Here is a 24,061-nt window from a genome sequence, read left to right as displayed (position 1 = left end):
TCCTCCTGCAAAAGTTTCTTTATTTTAGCTTTTAACAAGTGTCCCTGCTAAGCCCCTGCCAGCCCTGCACAGCCAGGAGTGCCAGTCACAGAAGGAAAGCACCTCTGATACAAGCAGGGTGCTTTAGGACCCAGTCAGCAGCACACTCCTTCAGGTATGGACAAGGAAGCTCCTCCATGGCACCTGCAGGGATGGACAGACTGGCTGCTGTGAGAGCAGGACAGGAGGGGGCGTGGCAAGAGCAGGACAGGAGGGGGCGTAGTGAGAGCAGGACAGGAGGGGGTGTGGTGAGAGCAAGACAGGAAGGGGCGTGGTGAGAGCAGGACAGGAGGGGGTGTAGTGAGAGCAGGACAGGAGGGGGTGTGGTGAGAGCAGGACAGGAGGGGGCGTGGTGAGAGCAGGACAGGAGGGGGTGTAGTGAGAGCAGGACAGGAGGGGGTGTGGTGAGAGCAAGACAGGAGGGGGCGTGGTGAGAGCAGGACAGAAGGGGGCGTAGTGAGAGCAGGACAGGAGAGGGTGTGGTGAGAGCAGGACAGGATGGGGCGTAGTGAGAGCAGGACAGGAAAGGGTGTGGTGAGAGCAGGACAGGAGGGGGTGTGGTGAGAGAAGGGCAGGAGGGGGCGTGGCGAGTGCAGGACAGGAGGGTGTGTGGTGAGAGCAGGACAGGAGGGGGCGTGTTCAGAGCAGGACAGGAGAGGGCGTGGTGAGAGCAGGATAGGAGGGGGCGTGGTGAGAGCAGGACAGGAGGGGGCGTGCTGAGAGCAGGACAGGAGGGACATGGTGAGAGCAGGTCAAGAGGGGGCGTGGTGACAGCAGGACAGGAGGGGGTGTGGCGAGAGCAGGACAGGAGGGGGCGTGGCTGCCAATTGACAGAAAACCAGACAGATCTGCTTGAGAAGATATATTAGTAAGTGTAATATCTCCCACCTTTCTTTATAGTTTTAATAAGTGCTAACAGAGTGGCCCACCCCTTTTTATATTCACTTTCATACTTATTGTTAATCATACAATATAACATTCCAGTAAATTATCCCTTAAGGACCAAGCGATTTTTCATTTTTTGCATGTTCTTTTTCCTTTTTTACTACCGGCCTTCCTAGTGCCATAATTTTTTAAAAATTTTTTACATTTTTTTTAAAGGGCAGGTCACTTTATAGCTAACTATGACCAATGTTTAGTTTAGGCTACTTTCACACTAGCGGCAGGACGGATCCGACAGACTGTTCACCATGTCGGATCCGTCCTACCGCTAGTTGGCCGTGACGCCGGACCACCGCTCTGTCCCCATTGAATATAATGGGGACGGGTGTGGAGCTCCGGCGTAGCACGGTAGTTTGCGGTGAGAGGCCGCCGGACTAAAAAGTCGGACATGCAGTACTTTTAGTCCGGCGGCCTATAGTCGTGCACTGAGTGTTGCGCTGGAGCTCCGTCCCCATCCCCATTATAGTCAATGGGGACGGAGCGGCGGTCCTGCGGCAAGGCGAAATAGCGGCAGGACGGATCCGACAGGGTGAACAGCCTGTTGGATCCGTCCTGCCGCTAGTGTGAAAGTAGCCTTAGATGATAATATGGAAATTGCTAATACAGCCTTTGTTGATATTCGCTGCCGTTCGCTATATGTCATAAGCCATGCCTATTGTTAGGCAAATCTTCTGTGCTGTCCACAGAGAGGTCCTGTCCATAAACTGGCTGCTGAAATAGGGTCATGTGACCAGGAAAATAACCTCCATGTGATGTCTCCTGCCTTGAAATACACTGCATCTGCACTAAACGCCAACAGTGTAAGTGCAGTGTATTTTAACAGAAGAGACATCACAGTGGAGGCGATATAACTTGTCACATGACCTTCCATCATCCGCCATTTCATGAACAGGATCTCTCTGTGGACAGCACAGGGATTTGCCTAACATGGCGATGTTGCTTATGAAATATAGAAAATGGTGCAGAATTTTACAAAGGCTAATCTAGTAAGTGACATATTATCATCTTGCAAACACATTGGCTAATATTAGCCAGAAAGTGGCCAACCGTTTTATGTTCCCCTAGGGAACTCTAACATGCAATTATCTGATCATTCTCCCTTAGGGCTTGTTCACGCGACCGTTGGTTTCCCGTTCCCGTATTGTGGACCGCATTTGCGGATCCGCAATACACAGGCACCGTTCCGTTGTCATTCCGCATCATGGATTCCGACCTATTCATTTCAATGGGTCCGCAAATCCAGAGATGCGGAACGGAAGAACGGAACAGAACACTACGGAAGCACTACGGAGTGCTTTCTGGGATTCCGTTCCGTGCCTCCGCACCGCAAAAAGATAGGACATGCTCTATCTTTTTGCGGAACGGAGGAATCACAGACACATTTAAGTGAATAGGTCTGCGATCCCCATGCAGCTGCCCCACAGAAGGTGCCCGTGCATTGCGGACCGCAATTTGCGGTCCACAGCACGGGCACGGGCTTCACACTGTCGTGTGAACAAGCCCTTAGACTGCAGAGAATTACCATTGCACTCTATAAGGGGTTACTATTTTCCTATGGAACATAGCTTGTGGCAGGCCTCAGATCCTTCAGAAGACTCGAGGATACCACAGCAACCAAACTGCTCCCTCTACCTTGGTGCAAGGTCTTAATATATTATTTATAAATGCAACACTTAGCATGTGCTATGCTTATGTCCATATTAAGATGCTGAGATGTTCTCTTTTTAACTCTTTTAGTACAAGCAGTTGCAAGCTGCTGCTGGAAAACAAGGTGACAGCCTGCAGAGCACAAAGACTGAAATTTCAGAACTTAACCGGTTGATCCAGAGGATGAGGTCTGAGATCGAGAGCACGAAGAAGCATGTAAGCCTAGCTGGTTTGAATAGATGCATTGATAATGACTGAATTTGTCCTTACACAGTATGGAGATTGCTTTGGGAATCAAGAAAATAATTGCAATTATTTTATCAGATTGAATCTCTCAATGCCGCCGTTGCTAAGGCTGAGGAACGTGGTGAGCGTGCTCTGAAAGATGCCAAACAGAAGTTGGCTGAACTTGAAGCTGCATTACAGAAGGCCAAAGAAGACCTGGCCCGTCTACTGCATGACTACCAGGGGCTCATGGGTGTGAAACTTGCTCTTGATGTTGAAATTGCCACTTACAGAAAAATGCTGCAAGGAGAAGAGCAAAGGTCAGTTTTATGAAATACATAAGGGGTCTTTAATATTAACATATGTTAAATGTTGGTTCCTTGGTTTCCATTGAAGGACAAAGGCCTGGACATACTGCTAAGCTTGCCATGGGTAATTATTTCCCAGATATAGGCTTGTTTCACACTCGTGCTCAACTATTCAGGTAGGCTGTTTTGGTAGAGCAACAGCCTGTCATAATTCATTGCATCCATTTTAGCCAGAAACTATCAGAGCACAGACTGCACCCGGTGGGGATCGAGCCTGTTTCCAGAATTACTGCTGAGATTTGCCCAGTCAAATACTGCTGCAAGCAGTGGATTTGTCCAGCCGAATCCTGGCACTGATGCCAGAAACAGGCCGGATGCCCGCTGGGTCCCATTACAGTCAATGGGCTCTGGCTGGGAAAGGTAGTATATAGCTGGATATGAACAACTCCAGCAAGCTGGTTCTCTTTTATTTATTTTTCTTTAAATATCTCTTTATTCCCATCATCTCAACAGAATAGAAAAAATTTCAACATTAAAAAAATTACATTTTTAGTATATCCAAAACATACCAATTTTTCCTATACATAAACAAATATCTTCATTCCCCATTTACCCACCCACCTACCTCCCTTATGGGGAGAGGAAGGGGGGAGACGCGTAGTAAAAAAAAAAAAAAAAAAATTATCTATCCAGCCCTAAATTAACCAATTCTTCCATATTTCATCTACATCTTCATCTACCGAAACAGCCTGCTGGAAAAGTGTGAAACAGTGCTAGTGTGAAACTCGCCATATTCACCGGATCCATATATGGCTCCATTTACACAAGCAGATGGACTTTAACACACACTGACAGATAATATAGGAAATTGATCGGTCAATTATTTGGACAGATTGGAATGAACAATCATTCCTTTGATTGTTTGTTTAAATCCTTCCTCTCAAAGAGTTACTGTTGCTGACAAATGATTATTTTTATCCCCATGCGAAGATGCCATCAACAACAAATAAGTGTTTCCTATTTTGTCAGTTGATTACTGGCCATCACTGGAAGTTGACCCATGTAAAAGAGCCTTAAGGGTTGTTACCAACCTGATAGACTCTCAACTAATGTTACTAATCATTTAAAAATGTACTGAAAATAAACCTTCACATATTCTTGTGTTTTCAGAATGTCTGGAGAAGTTGTCAGCAATGTCACCATCTGTAAGTATAGCTCACCATTGTGATTAAGGTAATATAATAATAATGCTAAAGTTTATTCTTTCTAAATCTAGCCATTTTTGGCGGTTCTTCAAGCCACTCTGGTGGAGTAGGAGGAGGTTTTGGCGTTGGTGGAGGAAGTGAATATGGCATTGGAGGAAGCACTGGCGGTGGAATATCATATGGAGGAGGCCTGTCTGGCAGTGGAGGGTCATATGGAGGAGGCAGCTCTGGTGGTGGAGTATCATATGGAGGAGGCATGTCTGGCAGTGGAGGGTCATATGGAGGAGGCAGCTCTGGTGGTGGAGTATCATATGGAGGAGGCATGTCTGGCAGTGGAGGGTCATATGGAGGAGGCAGCTCTGGTGGTGGAATATCATATGGAGGAACCAGCAGTGGTCAATATGGTGCCTCTCAAGGAGGCAGCAGTTACAGCCATTCTGGAGGCAAAAACTCAGTGTTGGTTTCACAAACATCAACATCCTCAGTGAAGAAAACATATTAGCATATTCCAATGCTCTGGCGCTAGTCACCACCCTTCAACTCCAAACTGCACTATACTTTTGTCAGTCTGCTCAAATACATGAAGCTTCACTAGAATGTTCAGTTGTATCATCCTGGCTCATATCTTGTTTGTTCTAAGGGATACAATTGACTATAATGTAGACATTCCATACTTCCTTTAACTATCTTAGATAAGTTATATCCATCAGTCGAATTGTTGAATATATTATCAGGAATTTGGGAAGTTAACACCATTGTATTTGTCAAAACAAAAGATCATGACCACATCATTTAGAGGGTGACGTGTCCTTTATATTCCCTTTGTATGAATGTAATTGCACTCATGTGTATCCCTGTGACATACCTAGGTGAGTTTGCTTGTAACTTCTGAGCTAGGTAATGGATGGTGCCAGTCTTGTATGCTCCTGCTTTCTTCGTTTTTGAGAGTTACGTAAGTCAGGGATCCGGGTGTTCGATGTATATAAATACTGTTTACTGGATCTTTCAGCTCCAGGCTCGCATGTCTTGTCTTTTCTGTATATCTTTAATAAACTGCATGTGAATCTTACATGAACTGTAGTTTGTGTACTTTTCTGCCGCAATACATTTTTCAGATATCACAAACTGCTGTTGAATGGTACAATGCAAAATGATTGCAGATGCAGGACCACAATGTGTTTACCCCGCTTTAAACATCTATTAGATGGAAGAAAAAACCTGAAAAAACAAACAAAAAAAACCAAAACATTTGTTATTCTATAAATTATCTTAAGCTAGTTTCAGACCTGCATTTGGCTGTTCCGGCAGTGAATGCTTGCAGTAGTTTTTGCCCGGCTGATTTCTGGCGTATTTGTCAGGCGGCAGTATCCAGTAATGTCAGACCCGGAGAACTCCAGTAGGCTGTTGTGTGTCAGAACAGCCTGTCAGAGACACAGCCGCAAGTGTGAAACTAGCCTTACATAGGTTAAAAGAAAAAACACAAGTCCATCAAGTTCAACCTTTTTCACAGAACTGTCCACCTTCATCATTAATTACGTACTAAATGCTGAAACGCTTAATGCCGTTTGCTACTAGGTAAGCTTCTGTATATAAATGCTGACATGGTATCGGCCATTACTACCTCTCGGTTTAGGGTATTCTATAGTCTGACTACTCTGTAAAAAATCCTTTCCTATATTGATTTCTAAATGATCTTTCCTCCACATGTAAGGAACGTCTCCTGGTAAACTCCTTGGAATGAATAAATCCCGCGTCAGTTCCTTGTATTGACCACACATGTATTTGTACGTGTAAAGAAGACCACCTCAAAAGTGTCTTTATTCTGAGCTGAACAAGCCCAATTTTAAGCTTCTTGTTATAAGATCTCCAAACACTTTTAAAAATCTGGTTGCTTTGGGTTTTTAGATCTCTTTTTAAAAACCCTACAAATGTCTATGCTTTTGACATTGAGTGCTGCTGCTTAGCTTACTTGTAGCTGGAGTACCCATGCCCTTTCCCCTGTTCTGATATCCCCATTCTATGTAATGTATAGGCAGCTATACGATTAGTGTGACATAAGTGCATTACTCTACATTTATCAATATTAAGATTCATCTGCCATGCTCTTTCCCACACTGTCAGCTTCTCTTGGTTCTCCTGTAATATTTGAATATTAAGCTGGATTTTCAGTATCCTACACAATTCTGTGTCATCTGTACAAACTGACACTTCACTCTCGTCTCATCCACAAGATAAGTGATAAAGAGATTAGAGAGAACTGGGCTAAATGGGCTTAACACAGATTCTTGTGGTACCCCACCACTGGCTCTAGCCTTTTTAGAGTTTCTCCCACTTGCAATAACTCTCTTTTCCGTCCCCTAACCAATTCTTTACCCATGAGCATATATTGCCCCCTAGCCGGGGCATAACAGCCACATGAGGAACACCCAGATTTGCAATAACTTACTCAATAAGAAGGCTTCACATGAACTATTCTCAGTGGGGCATACTAATTCGGTCTAATATTTAGACAGTGAAGAATCCGAAATTTGCTAAGGGTGCAACAATGTGTGGAATCAATAGGTGACAATGTCCCTAGGCCTAGTGAATAAGGCTCCCTACTTCACAGATTTGCATTTGACAGTGCTGATAGCCCTGATTGAATTAATTGAATTATAATAATGGAAACCTCCTGAAAAGAGTACCAAGCAGCTAAAATGTCACTGATCCAGAAGCATGGATGGATACCTTGATCTTTGTCTCCAATAATTAAATCTAATATGGTAGAAGGCCGCCTTCCTATACACTTGAATAGGAAGGAGTCATCCAATAGAAGTGAATGGGATGGCTTCTTGTAATTACACCTGCTCACGGCTGCGATGTCGATGGCAAGCAGGTAAACAATGAAGGCCTTCTCTTAAAGCAGCTCATTGGCAGGGGTGCTGGGTGTCGAACCTGAGGATACGTCATCAATGTTAAAATACCCCCCAAAAAACTTTAATTGACCTTTAACTATTGGATTAATCTAATAGATAAGGATGCTAATACATGACAATCTTGTTCCTGCTGTACTCTACAAGTCCAGGCTCCACCACACTGTGGCAGGACCTAATGTACAGCAGCACACATAGCACCTTGACACTGTTGGCATAAAGGCTGTGTGTGCGGCAGTGTCCTGTGCTAAAGAGGAGTCCAGGAACAAGTCTGGTCTGGGTTCCAAATACGTTTTTCTTCATCTGTTTTGGGGTTTGAATTTAGGGGTCTAGTCTGAAGTCTAATGCTGCAGTGACATGCTCCGGGCAGCAGACACTTTGTGCTCATTAAGTAGAGGAGACCACATCATTTACATGCATCGATCACCTCCACAATATGAGAACCAGTGGTCGCTATTGAGATCTCTGTCCTCACACAGCTGCATTGTTTCTGGTCAGCATATCGCTGGTTAGACAGCAGGTGTAAATCCACTTCAAATTAATTTAGAAGTTTCTTCTGAGAACCAAGTAAATTTAGGGTTCTGATTTGTGGTTTGATCTTGGGATCTGGTCTGCATTATTTAAGAGTCTGGATTAATTTAAGGGTTTGGTGTTTGAATTTATTTAAGAATCTAGTTGCATACAACATGATCATTTCTTATAATATCGTGAACCGAGTGTGCCTTGTGAGATCTAATAATACATAACCTTTAATAATCTCTTTAAAATAATTGAGACAGTGTTACTAAAATTCTTACAAACACACTTTGGTGCGTATAGCTGTTTGAAAGGAGAAGGGGATTTCATTGGTCTTTTGTCCTAGTGAGGACTTGGCGGTTTGCGGTGGGTGTTGCTTCTTAGGAGAGATCTGCAGATGATGCTCAGTATTTACTATACAGCAAGGCCTACTTTTCTCTGACCCTAACTCTAGTCTTGAGTGGGAAGATGGGCTAACTGGCTGTAGTCAGAGCACTCGCCCTGAAAGGAGCGACCCCCAGCTGCTGGAACTTCAGGCCTGACCTAATTATCCCTTCTACTAACAGCTGCCTACAAGCACTATCCGACGCGTTTCGCCATAGTACAATGGCTCATCAGAGAGCGATCTGTGCAGTGGCAGAGCTTCTTCATACAAAATGGCAATGGCAGCTTGCTAAAAGATTCTGTCTCCTTTTATACTTCTATCAACGCACACTTAGGTGGCGTTCACCAATCCCTGAGAGGCAGAAGAGGGCCAACAGGCAGCACTGAACCGTCCTAGCCCGACCCGCTCCGCCTTCTGGGAGTGACGCACATCAAGGGGCGGACTTGTTTCTATGGGAATCTTGCAACGTGTCCGCGGCAGAAAGCCTTTCCCCTCACTTCCTGCTTATGCCAGCGCTGTCAGAACACTAACAGCGCTGTTGACGAACAGACACCTTTAGTGATGCAAAAAAGTTCCTAATAGTGTTCATTGCGATCTATATTTAGGTAAGGTTAATGTGCATAATGGCTACTTAATCAGACTTCAATAGAATGATCATAATTTGAGGTTAATTCTGACTGGTTTAGCCCTATTTGTTATTTTTTGTCACATATTTTACTGCATGACACTGCTCAAATTTAAGGGTTAAGTTAATTTTTTGCATAAAAAAATACCTAATTTACCAAAAATTGGGAAAAATTAGCAAATTTCTAAATTTCAGTTTCTCTACTTCTGTAATACATAGTAATACCCCCAAAAATTGTGAGTACTTTACATTCCCCATATGTCTACTTCATGTTTGAATCATTTTGGGAATGATTTTTTATTTTTTGGGGATGTTACAAGGCTTAGAAGTTTAGAAGCAAATCTTGAAATTTTTCAGAAATGTTCAAAATCCCAATTTTTAGGGGCCACTACAGGTCTGAAGTCACTTTGCGAGGCTTACATAATAGAAACCACCCAAAAATGACCCCATTCTATAAACTACACCCCTCAAGGTATTCAAAACTGATTTTACTAACTTTGTTAACCCTTTAGTTGTTGCACAAGAGTTATTGGCAAATGGATATGAAATTTGAGATTTTCATTTTTTTGCTAAATTTTAACCCATTATTTCCACTAACAAAGCAAGGGTTAATAGCCAAAAAAGACTGTATCTTTATTGCCCTGACTCTGCCGTTTACAGAAACACCCCATATATGTCCGTAAACTACTGTACGGCCACACAGTAGAGCGTAGAGGGAAAGGTGCGCCATATGGTGTCATGGAAGGTGTACAGAAAACAAGAAGACACAAAATGAAGATCCGACTGACTGGATCCAAAACTAAGGAACAAAAGGGAGAGCCCTGCAACAGACCTGGCTCTCTCCCTAACGGCTCAGCCTATGCGAAAATCCCAATGGTAGATGATCGCATATCCTCGTACCTCGACTGTATAACACTGAACACCCTATAATAGTGAGGGGACATGACCACCGGCTCCCTACACTTAATACGGAGGGAGTCAGGGTCACCTGGGATCCAGCAAACAGGAAAACACAAATGAATGAACAAAACTTATCTGTAGAAGACTCAGTAGTAGGATCAGCATGCACACACTTCAGGAATTAATATAAACCGCAAAGTGATGCAGTATGGGAAGGGATTTAAAGGGATGCAATCAGTGCAACTACATGACAGCTGAGAGAGGCTAACGAGATGAGAAAATGAAAGCAAAACAAAAGGAACCTCAAGGAGGAGGTTCTGAAGGACGTCTGTCAGAGCTTCTCAGAAGTCTGGTGGTGACATATGGTTTTTGGAAGGCAGATTTTGCTGGACTGGTTTATTTACACCATGTCCCATTTGAAGCGCCCCTGATAAACCCCTAGAGTAGAAACTCCCTAAAAGTGACCCCATCTAAAAAACTACACCCCTCAAGGTATTCAAAACTGATTTTACATACGTCGTTAACCCTTTAGGTGTTGCACAAGAGTTATTGGTAAATGGGGATGAAATTAGAAAATTAAATTTTTTGGCCTAATTTTCCATTTTAAACCATTTTTTCCACTAACAAAGCAAGGGTTAACAACCAAACAAGACTGTATATGTATTGCCCTGACTCTGCCGTTTACAGAAACACCCCATATGTGGCCGTACACTACTGTACGGCCACACAGCGGGGCATAGAGGGAAAGGTGTGCAGTTTGGTTTTTGGAGGGCTGATTTTTATGGACCGGTTTATTTACACCGTGTCCATTTTCAACCCCCCTGATGCACCCCTGGAGTAGAGACTCCATAAAGGTGACCCCATATAAGAAACTACACCCCTCAAGGTATTCAAAACTGATTTTTACAAACGTCGTTAACCCTTCAGGTGTTGCACAAGAGTTATTGACAAATGGGGATGAAATTAGAAAATTTCATTTTTTTGCCTAATTTTCCATTTTAACCCATTTTTTCCACTAACAAAGCAAGGGTTAACAGCCAAACAAGACTGTATCTTTATTGCCCTGACTCTGCCGTTTACAGAAACACCCCTATAAGGCCGTACACTACTGTACAGCCACACAGCGGGGCGTAGAGGGAAAGGTGCGCAGTTTGGTTTTTGGAGGGCTGATTTTTATGGACCAGGTTTAATTACACTGTGTCCTGTTTCAACCCCCCTGATGCACCCCTGGAGTAGAAACTCCAGAAAAGTGACCTTATCTAAGAAACTACACCCCTCAAGGTATTCAAAACTGATTTTACATACATTGTTAACCCTTTAGGTGTTGCACAACAGTTATTGGCAAATGGGGATGAAATTTGAGATTTTCATTTTTTTGCTACATTTTAACCCATTTTTTCCACTAACAAAGCAAGGGTTAACAGCCAAACAAGACTGTATCTTTATTGCGCTGACTCTGCCGTTTACAGAAACACCCCATATATGTCTGTAAACTACTGTACGGCCACACAGTAGGGCGTAGAGGGAAAGGTGCGCCATATGGTTTTTGGAAGGCAGATTTTGCTGGACTGGTTTATTTACACCATGTCCCATTTGAAGCCCCCCTGATGCACCCCTAGAGTAGAAACTCCCTAAAAGTGACAACATCTAAGAAACCATACCCCTCAAGGTATTCAAAACTGATTTTACATATGTTGTTAACCCTTTAGGTGTTGCACAAGAGTTATTGGCAAATGGGGATGAAATTTGAGAATTTTATTTTTTTGCCAAATTTTCAATTTTAACACATTTTTTCCACTAACAAAGCAAGGGTTAACAGCCAAACAAGACTGTATCTTTATTGCCCTGACTCTTCCGTTTACAGAAACACCCCATATGTGTTCGTAAACTACTGTACGGCCACACAGTAGGGCGTAGAGGGAAAGGTGCGCCATATGGTTTTTGGAAGGCAGATTTTGCTGGACTGGTTTATTTACACCACGTCCCATTTGAAGCGCCCCTGATGCACCCCTAGAGTAGAAACTCCCTAAAAGTGACAACATCTAAGAAACCATACCCCTCAAGGTATTCAAAACTGATTTTGCATACGTTGTTAACCCTTTAGGTGTTGCAAAAGAGTTATTGGCAAATGGGGATGAAATTTGAGAATTTAATTTTTTTGCCAAATTTTCCATTTTAACCCATTTTTTCCACTAACAAAGCAAGGGTTAACAGCCAAACAAGACTGTATCTTTATTGCCCTGACTCTTCCGTTTACAGAAACACCCCATATGTGTTCGTAAACTACTGTACGGCCACACAGTAGGGCGTAGAGGGAAAGGTGCGCCATATGGTTTTTGGAAGGCAGATTTTGCTGGACTGGTTTATTTACACCATGTCCCATTTGAAGCGCCCCTGATGCACCCCTAGAGTAGAAACTCCCTAAAAGTGACCCCATCTAAAAAACTACACCCCTCAAGGTATTCAAAACTGATTTTACATACGTTGTTAACCCTTTAGGTGTTGCACAAGAGTTATTGGCAAATGGGGATGAAATTTGAGAATTTAATTTTTTTGCCAAATTTTCCATTTTAACCCATTTTTTCCACTAACAAAGCAAGGGTTAACAGCCAAACAAGACTGTATCTTTATTGCCCTGACTCTTCCGTTTACAGAAACACCCCATATGTGTTCGTAAACTACTGTACGGCCACACAGTAGGGCGTAGAGGGAAAGGTGCGCCATATGGTTTTTGGATGGCAGATTTTGCTGGACTGGTTTATTTACACCATGTCCCATTTGAAGCGCCCCTGATGCACCCCTAGAGTGGAAACTCCCTAAAAGTGACCCCATCTAAAAAACTACACCCCTCAAGGTATTCAAAACTGATTTTACATACGTCGTTAACCCTTTAGGTGTTGCACAAGAGTTATTGGTAAATGGGGATGAAATTAGAAAATTTCATTTTTTGGCCTAATTTTCCATTTTAAACCATGTTTTCCACTAACAAAGCAAGGGTTAACAGCCAAACAAGACTGTATCTTTATTGCCCTGACTCTGCAGTTTACAGAAACACCCCATATAAGGCCGTACACTACTGTACAGCCACACAGCAGGGGCGTAGAGGGAAAGGTGCGCAGTTTGGTTTTTGGAGGGCTGATTTTTATGGACCGGTTTAATTACACTGTGTCCTGTTTCAACCCCCCTGATGCACCCCTGGAGTAGAAACCCCCTAAAAGTGACCCCATCTAAGAAACTACACCCCTCAAGGTATTCAAAACTGATTTTACATACATTGTTAACCCTTTAGGTGTTGCACAACAGTTATTGACAAATGGGGATGAAATTTGAGAATTACATTTTTTGCCCAAATTTTTCCTTTTAACCCATTTATTCCACTAACAAAGCAAGGGTTAACAGCCAAACAAGACTGTATCTTTATTGCCCTGACTCTGCCGTTTACAGAAACACCCCATATGTGGTTGTACACTACTGTATGGCCACACGGCGGGGCATAGAGGGAGCAGAGCGCAGTGTGGTTTTTGGAGGGCTGATTTTTATGGACCGGTTTATTTACACCGTGTCCTGTTTCAACACCCCTGATGCACCCCTGGAGTAGAAACTCCTTAAAAGTGACCCCATTTTGGAAACTACGGGATACAGAGGCATTTTTTTGGGACTATTTTTAGGGTACATATGAATTTTGGTTGCTCTATATTACATTTTTGTGAGGCAAGGTTACCAATGTTTTGTGAGGCAGGGTTACCAAAAATTTTAATTCTGAAATTTCATCTCCATTTGCCATTAACTGTTAAGGAACACCTAAAGGGTTAATAACGTTTGTATAATCAGTTGAATACCTTGAGGGGTGTAGTTTCTTAGATGGGGTCATTAGGTTTACTCTAGGGGGGCATCAGGGGGCTTCAAAAGGGACATGGTGTCAATAAAAAAGGCCATCAAAATCGGCCTTCCAGAAGCCATGTCGGTCCTTTCCTTTTGCGGCCTCCCTTTTACTGATACAGCAGTTTACGACCACAAATGTGGCATTTCTGTAAACTGCAGTATCAGAGTAATAAATATTAACTTTTTTTTGGTTGTTAACACTTGTTTTGTTACCGGAAAAAACATATTGAAATGGAAAAGTGCCAAAAATAGCGGTTATGGCCGAGTTTTTTTTTTTTTTTTTTGACCGTGTTAATCTGGGGGGTGAGTTCATGGAATATTTTTATAGAGGAGAATCTTACGGACGTGGCGATACCTAATAAGTATTTTTTTTACAATTATTTAGGTTTTAGACTATATTATCCTTTTTGATACAAAATTGTTTTTGTATCGCTAATGTCTGTGTCATTTTTTTATTTTTTTAATCTGATTATCTTATGTGGGGGCTAATTTTTTGCGGGATGAGCGGACGGTTTTATTGACACTATTTTGGGGGCTATATGACTTTTTGATCGCTTGCTATTAAACTTTGTGTGGTACTCCCTGAAGCAACTAATAATGCAAAGGCCCGGATGATCGGGGCACGTGTCACATTGAGTAGTGGTGTCCTTCCGTATCCCCCTCCTGTGACACACTCTGCACCTTTTTTTGGGTTCGTCCCTTCTTTCCAGTATGGGGGACCACACCTGGAAAGTGTTGGCCAGGGACGATCCGGGCGCCTACAGTTCCCGAGGTACTCCGGCCTGCTCTTTCCCGGTCCGAAAAGATCAGGGCCTTGAGGACTGCCTAATAGAACTAAAGGAATGTCCCTGTGTTGCCAGTGCTCCGGGACAGCACAAAAGAGTTGTACATGTCAACCTGTACCAAGTAGACCGCAACTTTTTTGTACCATGCCTGAGTTTTGCGCATGGCATTTTATGGCTTGAGGACTTGATCAGAGAGATCAACTCCTCCCATATACCGATTGTAGTCGACGATACAATCGGGATTGAGGACCGTTGCCACGGTACCTCGCACAGGGACACGGGTGATGCCGTTACCATGAATTGTGGACAGCATAAGGACATTCCTCTTGTCCTTATACCTGACCAGCAACAGGTTTCCAGTGGTAAGGGCACAGGTCTCACCCCTGGGAATAGGTACCTGGAGGGGGAGGGCAGGGAGGCCACGTTGATTTTTCCGCACGGTCCCACAAGCGGACGTGGATCTGGCGGCAAGGGACTGGAACAAGGGGATACTAGTATAAAAGTTTTCCACGTAAAGGTGGTAACCCTTATCTAGCAGTGGGTACATAAGGTCCCACACAAGTTTCCCGGTAACACCCAGAGTGGGGGGACATTCTGGGGGTTGAATCTGGGAATTTTGCCCCACGTATACACGAAATTTGTAAGTGTACCCTGAGGTACTCTCACAAATTTTGTATAGTTTCACACCATACCTCGCCCTCTTGGAGGGCACATACTGGCGGAAAATGAGTCTCCCCTTGAACGCAATGAGAGACTCATCAACCGCGACCTCCCTTCCAGGTACATAGGCCTCCATGAATTTGGCCCCAAAGTGATCGATGACCGGCCGTATCTTATACAGATGATCATGGGCAGGATCACCTCGGGGGGGACATGCTGCATTATCTGAATAATGCAGACATTTCCGGATGGCCTCAAACCGGGAGCGTGTCATGGCCGTACTGTAAAGTGTGGTCTGGTATAGGACGTCCCCACTCCAGTACAGACTGACACTAGGTTTGTTGAACAGGCCCATATGCAGCACGAGGCCCAAAAATGTCCTCATTTCGGCTGCACTGACCAGCGTCCAGCCACCAGGCCTGGCCAAAAAGGAGGTTCGTCTGCTCCACCATCAGATTTACCAGTGGGTCACTGAAAAAATGACAAAAAAGTCATATTCAGTGTAGCCCACTGTGGAAATCTGGATTCCTGATTGGCCTACAAAATCAGGAATCACGGGCTCGTATCGCTCTGGGCTACACCAGACTAGTTCACCGGCAGGGTGCTCTAGTGGACTTAACTGGTGGGCCGGAAAACTAGTACGAGCCCCAGAGCTGTTCGAACTAGGCTGGGCCACAGGGTCCCTAACATGGCGGTCCCCTTGCTCCGCCTGGCAGCGTCTCCGTCGCCTTGGGGGCTCATCATCATCGCTAGATGATAAGGAGGACGCGGATGACAACAGGAAAGTGGGGTCATCCTCGTGCTCACTGGGACTCTCGGAGTCGGAGGCAAGCTGGGCGTATGTCTCCTCGGCCAAGAATGTCCGGCGGGCTATAGGGGAGTATGTGTCTGCGTGTGTATGTGCGTGTGTGGAAATCTTTATTTGGTGTGCATGTGTGTGGGGGCACGGGTGTTTGCGAACTCACCCTAAAACTAAGAGAAAAAAAAAACTAACTAAAAAAAAGGGCAAAAAAAGTGAAAAAATAAATTCAAAACCACTGATCAACCGTCCGAAGTTGATCAGCGGTGGGGTGTGCGATTCGCTAACTGGACTCTAAGAGTGCCGGCCACAGTCAGCGTACACAAAAAAATAATAATAATAATCCTGCACCCCAAAAAAGTTGGGGAGGGGGGGCAAGCGGCACCCCCAGACACTCTAACTTAAGGTGATGCAATCAAAGATGGTCAAACAAACTTTCCTTTTATTTTCCCTGCCTAACCCAAACTTTCCCTATACTTTCCCTATGTACCTGCTGTATAGATGGGGGGTGCTGGGGCACAGATCAGGTCCTGGGGGGCACAGATGGGGTGCTGCTGGCACAGACTGATGACGTGCAGGCAGCTCCTCTTTCCTCCAACTCTGGAACACAAAAGGAGGTGGAGAGGAGCGCTTGCAACTTTTGAATCTGCCGCTGTCCCGCCCACCAACCAATCAGAGGTGATCCATCACCATCCTGTTCCGTGTTATCAGGTCTTCAGAGACCCAAATAACCCGGAAACGCAGAAAACCGCAGGTCTGAATTGACCTGCGGTTTTATGCGATTGCCGACATGGGGGGGTCACAGGTGAAGAGCTACCTATTCACCAGGGATGCAAGACTGGCATCGCATAACACCTTTATACTGGATCTCCTACAATTCTGTCTAACCAGGAACTATTTTACTTTCAATGACCACTACTACCACCAGCTCAGGGGTACCGCAATGTGAAGTCCATGTGCGCCATCTTATGCAAATTTATTCCTGGGCTGGTGGGAGGCCAATATTATCTGGTCTGAGTTTTTAAATCAGTGGAATGAAAGCGTAGTTCTATGGTATAGATTCATAGATGACGTGTTCTTACTCTGGAAGGGTACAGAACAATCATTCAAGGAGTTTGTGAAAATCATTAACGTAAATATTTGTAGTGTCCCACTAGGTAAATGTGGGCACTACACAAGGGTCAATTGGGCCACGTTGTTCCTCGCCTTCTGTAGAACAGGGTCATTGTATTTCATATAATGTTTTTATGTGTATTTTTACTGTTTTCTCCTGTATCAGGCCTGTTAGGGGTAGTTCCTCCTCCTAGACAGTAGAGGGAGCTAGGGAACCCCTTAGTATATATAGTCAGGTCCTGTTCAGGGAGGGGTGTGTAGAGTCAGAAGTCAGTGTGGACTTTAGCCAGAGGAGAGCTGAGGAGCAGCTTCTGACATGCAGCTAGATAGCCCAGGCTCCTAGCTTGCCACCAGGAGAAGAATTTGCCTCCTGAGAAACCTAGTTCCTTTAAAGGTGCAGTGCAGAGCCAAGTTTATTTCCACAATCACAGAGTATCATGTAGTAATCTGAAAAGCTATCATCAAAAAGTGTCACAGAAATATTAGCTATTCAATTTAAAATGTAACTTTTAATCGATAATGGTTAAGAGAAGTATTCATTCCAAATATTTCTTGATATATTGTCAAATTGCCAGAATAAGGGTAGAATCGAGACCCACCGTGGACATCAGGGCGGTAGGTAGTTCAATAATGATCACACTAAATAAAGCATGTATATGAAATTTGTTCATTAAGTCCCTGGGGGTATGCTGATTTCAATCTATGGATCCACTGGGCTTCCTTTCTCAATATTTTGTTATCCCAGTCACCACCCCTAGGTGACTGTCTCACCACCTCAATCACCTGAAACTTAAGTATTTTCACATCTCCATCATGATGTTCATTAATGTGGCGTGCAATTGGTTTGTCCCTTTTATTCCTTATATCACCTAGGTGTTCGCCTACCCTTCGCCTAAATTCACGTTTGGTTTTGCCAATATAGTCTAATGGACAGTCACATGAACACATATATATTACACCTTGTGTACGACAGTTAGCAAAGTCATAATTTTGATATGTAATACCTGTACTACTGCTACTGAAAGAGTTAGATTTTAGTATGTGTGGACAACATACACAGTCATTACCACATTTATATGTTCCTGGAGGTCTATTCCCAAGCCAGGTGGGATCACTTTGTGGTCTTTGATAATGGCTGTGTATTAGTCTATCACGTAGTGATCTGCCACGTCTATATGTGATGGCGGATGTAGTTGGTAGGAATTCCGCTATGTCGGGATCGGAAAGTAAGATATCCCAGTTGTTATTCAGGATATCCCTCACTTTCCGACTTTGTTTGTCAAAAGTGCCGATAATTCTTGTAACCGTTTCAGTTTGACCAGAGGGGGCATTTGCCGCAAGAAGAGAATGACGATCTCTCTGATTAGCATATTGAAATGCCTCCCTTAGTACCTGATCCGGGTATCCCCGCTGTAAAAACCTATCCCGTAGGTCTGCAGATTGTTTATAAAATGCGGAGTGGGATGAGCAATTTCTCTTCATGCGTAAATATTGGACCCTAGGGATGCCTCGTTTGAGGCTTATCGGATGGTAGCTATCCCACTGAAGCAAACTATTGGTGGAGGTGGGTTTCCTATAAGTTTCAGTATATAGTTGGCCAAGATGTTTAGATATGCGAACATCAAGGAATGCCAGGGTTTCCTGATTAATTTCGGATGTAAACTTAAGGCCAATCTCATTGACGTTTAGATGTTTCACAAAATTTGAGAATTCCTCTCTCTTACCATCCCATAAAATGAACACGTCATCGATGTAGCGACCCCAAAATAAAATGTTGGGGGTTCATCGATGACATGATTCATTGAATACCAGTGTATCTTCCCACCAGCCCAGGAACAAGTTGGCGTAACTGGGCGCACATGGGCTACCCATCGCTGTGCCCCTGAGCTGGTGGTAGAAGCGCGTTTCAAACAGGAAATAGTTATGTGATAATGTGAATTCTAATATTTTGATAATAAAATCTGAATGACGTTGGTACTGAGTGCCACGCGTGCTTAAATAGTATTTGATAGCAGAAATACCCCCAGAATGGGGTATGCTGGTGTACAGTGCCTCAACATCTATAGAGCTAGATAGATAGGTATCTGCAACCTCAATGTTCTCAATTTTAAGCAATAGATCTGTGGTAGTCTCTAATATGGGAAGGCAGAGAGAGAACAAAAGGTCTCAACACTTTATTCAATATATGAGCTGACGCCATATGTGAGGGAATCCACACCAGAGACAATTGGGCGTCCCTTTAGTGGTGGATATCCCTTGTGGATCTTAGGGAGCGCATAGAAGGTAGGGATTTGCGGGTGACAGGACAGCATAAAGCCTATTTCTTCCTTAGATATTAATCTATCGTCAAGTGCTTGGATTAGTATGGTCTCCAGTTCATTCATTAAACTTGACCGTAGGGTTTGAGGGTAAGATAGTATAGCACGTGGTCTCATTAGTAGGCACAAACACATATCCCTGTACATATCATGATTCATAATAACAACATTGCCCCCTTTATCAGATGGCTTAAATATGATTGAAGGGTCTTTTTAAGTTTAATTAGGGCCTGTTTTTCATCCCTACTCAGGTTACTGTCCTGGGTCCTTTGTGATCTTTCTAGTTTATTTTAATTGGTCTGTTACCAATTTAACAAATAGATCTATGACTAGCGTATCCTGAGGGGGTGGGGTTCTCCTACTTTTCATCTTAAGGTCGGTGAAGGGACCCAGACCACATGTTTTATCATCCTCATCTAATAAAGAGCTTAAGATCCGTACCCCCTCTAAATCGGATCTGGATATACCGAGTTTCCTACATTCATCCTCATCATGATTTTTAAAGAACTTACGCCATTTAAGCTTACGGATAAATAAATTGATATCTTTAATCCATTCAAATGAATTAAAGTTGGTTGCAGGGACAAACGAGAGGCCCTTGCCCAGAAGGTCCTTCTCCTGTTCCGTAAGAAGTCTATCCGTAAGATTAATGATTTGATTCTGGAGAGGCGTTACTTGGTTCTGTTTGTTCGCTGTGAAGATGCCTGTTCCCTGTCTCTTAATTGATACGGACACTGGTTCCCCCCACTTGTCATTTCTAAAAAAGTAGTGGTATTCTGCATGGGCTGTGGGATTTGAGAGCCAGAGAGCATTGGTAAGGACAAGGAAGAGCATGCTTGTGATGAGGACGGTTGGTCCATTGTTCCTGTTTGTTGATTTTGATAGGGGGCCCACATGTATCCCCGATTTGACTTTGGTGGCCATCGCTTATTTCTACTTCTTCCTCTACTGTTACCTCTGCCCCGAAAGGATGGTACCCCTCTCTCTGTATCAGAGGATTCTGGGTCAGTAGAGGACACGTCAGTTTGTACAGAGTCCTGTGGATTATTTTGCAAGATATTAAAAGCCCGTTTATCACGAAACTCCCCCAGGTCACGAACAAATTGTCTGTGTTTGCGGTCTTTTAGAACAATTTGATATCTTTCAATATTTGTTCTAAGTGTGCTTTCACGTCGGCCAAACTCTGGATCTGTTTTATAGTTCAAAGCAGATTCAATCAGTGAATTCAGGTGATTGGAGGCTTTCTCTAGAATGATATGTTCTTCCTCCAACAGAATTTGCATGAATCTGATTGAACTTGAGACCAGTTCATTCTCCCATTTCTCCAGTAGTTGGGCCGATCGTGACCGTTCTGCCTGGTACCAAGTTAACCCTAAGTCCCTTGGGTACTATTTTGTTTTTAATGTAATTCTCCAATGATTGACAATCCCACCACGATTTAAGCTGATCCCTATAAGCCTCATAGAGATCCTTAAATATGGTTTTCAGTGATGGGGTCTTGTCTACGCTCTCATCCCCCTCTCTTTCTGAAAATGCCTCCAGTGCATCATTTAACCAGTTGTTAGTGTCCACAGGTCCTGTCAGGAAACCAGCCATAACAAAGTAAAACACAATCACAGAGTATCATGTAGTAATCTGAAAAGCTATCATCAAAAAGTGTCACAGAAATATTAGCTATTCAATTTAAAATGTAACTTTTAATCAATAATGGTTAAGAGAAGTTTATTTCCAGCCGAACAGAGAGCTGAAGGGCAGAAGGATATTCTACAGCAAGGATATATATACCAGAGGAAGGTTTCCCTACCCAAGGATAAAGCCAGCAATAGGGCATACGGGCCTTGGAGTAAGCCAGACAGGATCTGAGGAAAAGTGTAGCCTGATCTGTAAGTGTTTATGCCCTCTGAGTATCTTGCAAAGACTTTGCCTGCCATTTTATATGAAGCCTGCCTGTATTCAACCTTTTTACATGTGGAACTAACCAGAGAAAGTGAAAAATGTTGTTTTTTTGCAAAGACTGTAAATAGTTGAGCTGTTTCAGTAATGGAAGTTCTGGTTCACTGCAACGTGTGTTCCTCAATTATTCCTACAATATATCGGTGTGCCACCGTTATCGGCACTTGCGTCACGAACTTAAAGGGATCTTGCCACCGGCACATTAAACCTTCAACACCCAGGGCACCTCACCTACCACCTGGCCTGATCCCTATACACAGAGAGTGCCCCAGAGGATCCCTGTGCCAGACTCCCCATCACTGCTGTACTCCTGCCCAGAGAAAATATATATAAAAACTGTGAGTACCAAAGACACCCTCGGTTAGTAACTACACCTGTCACCTCACCATCGCTCACCCTGCAGGGCTGCATACTGCATGTTCTAGGCCTGAGATTCACCTCTGTGTGTGACCGAATGTCCCTTCCATTTTTGGATGTACTAATCGAGAGATAACAACAGTAAGACATCAGTTTTTCGCAAAACAACTGTAACGAACAGCCTACTTCGCTGGGGGAGCGCACATCCTTATTCCCTACGTAAAGGTATTCCAAAAGGCCAATATCTAAGTTTACGTTGCAATTGTTCTAGTATGAATAAATTCAAATTGCAAGCAAATGATTTAACAACAAGATTTAGTGACAGGGGGTACCCTGATGGTATCCTCAGGTCTGCGTATGAATCAGCTTGCAGAGTGAAATGAGAGTCGCTCCTGGTCCCCAAAAAAGCAGATACAGAACAGTCATCTAATAGACAGATCCAAATTATTGGCACGTATGACAACGCACATGCGCAAATCAGACAAACACTTACCAAATATTGGGACATCTTATGTGTGGATCCAGACCTAAAAGAGGTGATTGGGACATATCCACATATTACCTACAGAAAAGGAGGGAGCCTAAGGGATAGGCTGGTTAACAGCCACTTCCAACCCCCACAACCAACTGGGAACTGGCTGTCAAGACCACTGGGAATGTTCAAATGTGGCAAATGTGCGGCATGCAGCCAGGTCAATTCTACTAAATAATTTAGGAGTTCACACACGGGAGTGGAATACAATATCCAGGATTTTATAAACTGTCTGACAGTGGGAGTAGTTTACCTGGCACAGTGTACCTGGCCTCTAGATTACGTGGGTAAGACCAAGAGGGAATTTAGAAGCCGCATGAGAGATCATTATAATGATATTGCCAAAGAAAAGGATACCTCAGTGGCGAGGCACATAAACCAAGTACATAGAGGTGATACATCATGCCTTAAATTTGTAGGCATCCAACATATCCCCCAACCAAGAAGAGGGGGGATTAGGATGAAAAAAAATTGAAGGCAGAGGCAAAGTGGATTTTTAAATAAACCACTTCAGCCCCCCTAGATTAAACCCCCTTAATGACCAGACCACTTTTTACAATTCTGCACTACACTAATTTCACGGTTTATTGCTCGTTAATACAACTTACCACCCAAATGAATTTTGCCTCCTTTTCTTCTCACTAATAGAGCTTTCATTTGGTGGTATTTCATTGCTGCTGACATTTTTACTTTTTTTATATTAATCGAAATTGACCGAAATCTTTGCAAAAAAACAACATTTTTCACTTTCTGTTGTAAAATTTTTCAATTAAAACTACATTTCTATATACATTTTTATCTAAATGTATTGTTCTACATGTCTTTGATTAAAAAAATGCAATAAGTGTATATTTATTGTTTGGGTAAAAGTTATAGCGTTTACAAACTATGGTGCAAAAATGTGAATTTACGCACTTTGACTTTCTGAGCACCGGTCATGTTTCCTGAGGTTCTACAATGCCCAGACAGTAGAAACACCACACAAATGACCCCATTTCGGAAAGTAGACACCCTAAGTTATTCACTGATTGGCGTAGTGAGTTCATGGAAGTTTTTATTTTTGGCACAAGTTAGCGGAAAATGATTTTTTTTTCTTTTTTTTTCTTACAAAGTCTCATATTCCACTAACTTGTTACAAAAAATAAAATTTTACATGAACTCACCATACCCCTCACGGAATACCTTGGTGTGTCTTCTTTACAAAATGGGGTCACCTGATGGGTATTTATACTGCCTGGGCATTTTAGGGGCCCTAAAGCGCGAAAAGTAGTTTGGAATCCAAATGCATAAAAATGCCCTGTGAAATCCTGAAAGTACTCATTGGAATTTGGGCCCCTTTGCGCATCTTGGCTGCAAAAAAGTGTCACACATGTGGTATCACCCTACTCAGGAGGAGTAGGGCAATGTGATTTGGGATTTTGAGATATTTCTCTCACCCAGCATGGGTATATGTAAAAATACACCCCAAAACACATTGCCCTACTTCTCCTGAGTACGGCGATACCACATGTGTGACACTTTTTTGCAGCCTAGGTGCACAAAGGGGCCAAAATTCCAATGAATATCTTTTAGGAGGGCATTTTTAGGCATTTGGATTCTCACGCTTTAGGGCCCCTAAAATGCCAGGGCAGTATAAATACCCAAGATGTGACCCCATTTTGGAAAGAAGACACCCAAAGGTATTCCGTGAGGGGCATGGCGAGTTCATAGAAGTTTTTTTTTTGGCACAAGTTAGCGGAAATTGATATATTTTTTTTTTCTCACAAAGTCTCCCTTTCCGCTAACTTGGGACAAAAAGTTAAATCTTTCATGCACTCAATATGCCCCTCAGCGAATACCTTGGGGTGTCTACTTTGCTAAATGGGGTCATTTGTGGGGTGTGTTTACTGTTCTGGCATTTTGGGCGGGGCTAAACTGTGAGCAACCCTGTAAAGCCTAAAGGTACTCATTGGACTTTC

At 43.3% G+C, this 24,061-nt stretch overlaps 1 protein-coding gene across 1 annotated transcript in view; it reads left to right on the top strand.

Annotated features, from left to right (window-relative positions):
• LOC122931263 (keratin, type II cytoskeletal 6A-like) overlaps positions 1 to 24,061 on the top strand; it is a 39,166-nt gene that overhangs the window by 5,288 nt on the left and 9,817 nt on the right. The window contains exons 6-9 of the mRNA XM_044285316.1: positions 2,719 to 2,844; positions 2,953 to 3,173; positions 4,332 to 4,366; positions 4,438 to 4,731. Coding sequence (XP_044141251.1) covers positions 2,719 to 2,844; positions 2,953 to 3,173; positions 4,332 to 4,366; positions 4,438 to 4,731 — 676 coding nt within the window. The remainder of the gene's footprint in view (positions 1 to 2,718; positions 2,845 to 2,952; positions 3,174 to 4,331; positions 4,367 to 4,437; positions 4,732 to 24,061) is intronic.

Source organism: Bufo gargarizans, chromosome 3 (assembly GCF_014858855.1).
Source record: "Bufo gargarizans isolate SCDJY-AF-19 chromosome 3, ASM1485885v1, whole genome shotgun sequence".
Taxonomy (NCBI): domain Eukaryota; kingdom Metazoa; phylum Chordata; class Amphibia; order Anura; family Bufonidae; genus Bufo; species Bufo gargarizans.
The sequence above is the reverse complement of the archived record's forward strand: the minus strand, read 5'-3'. Positions and strand labels throughout refer to the sequence as shown.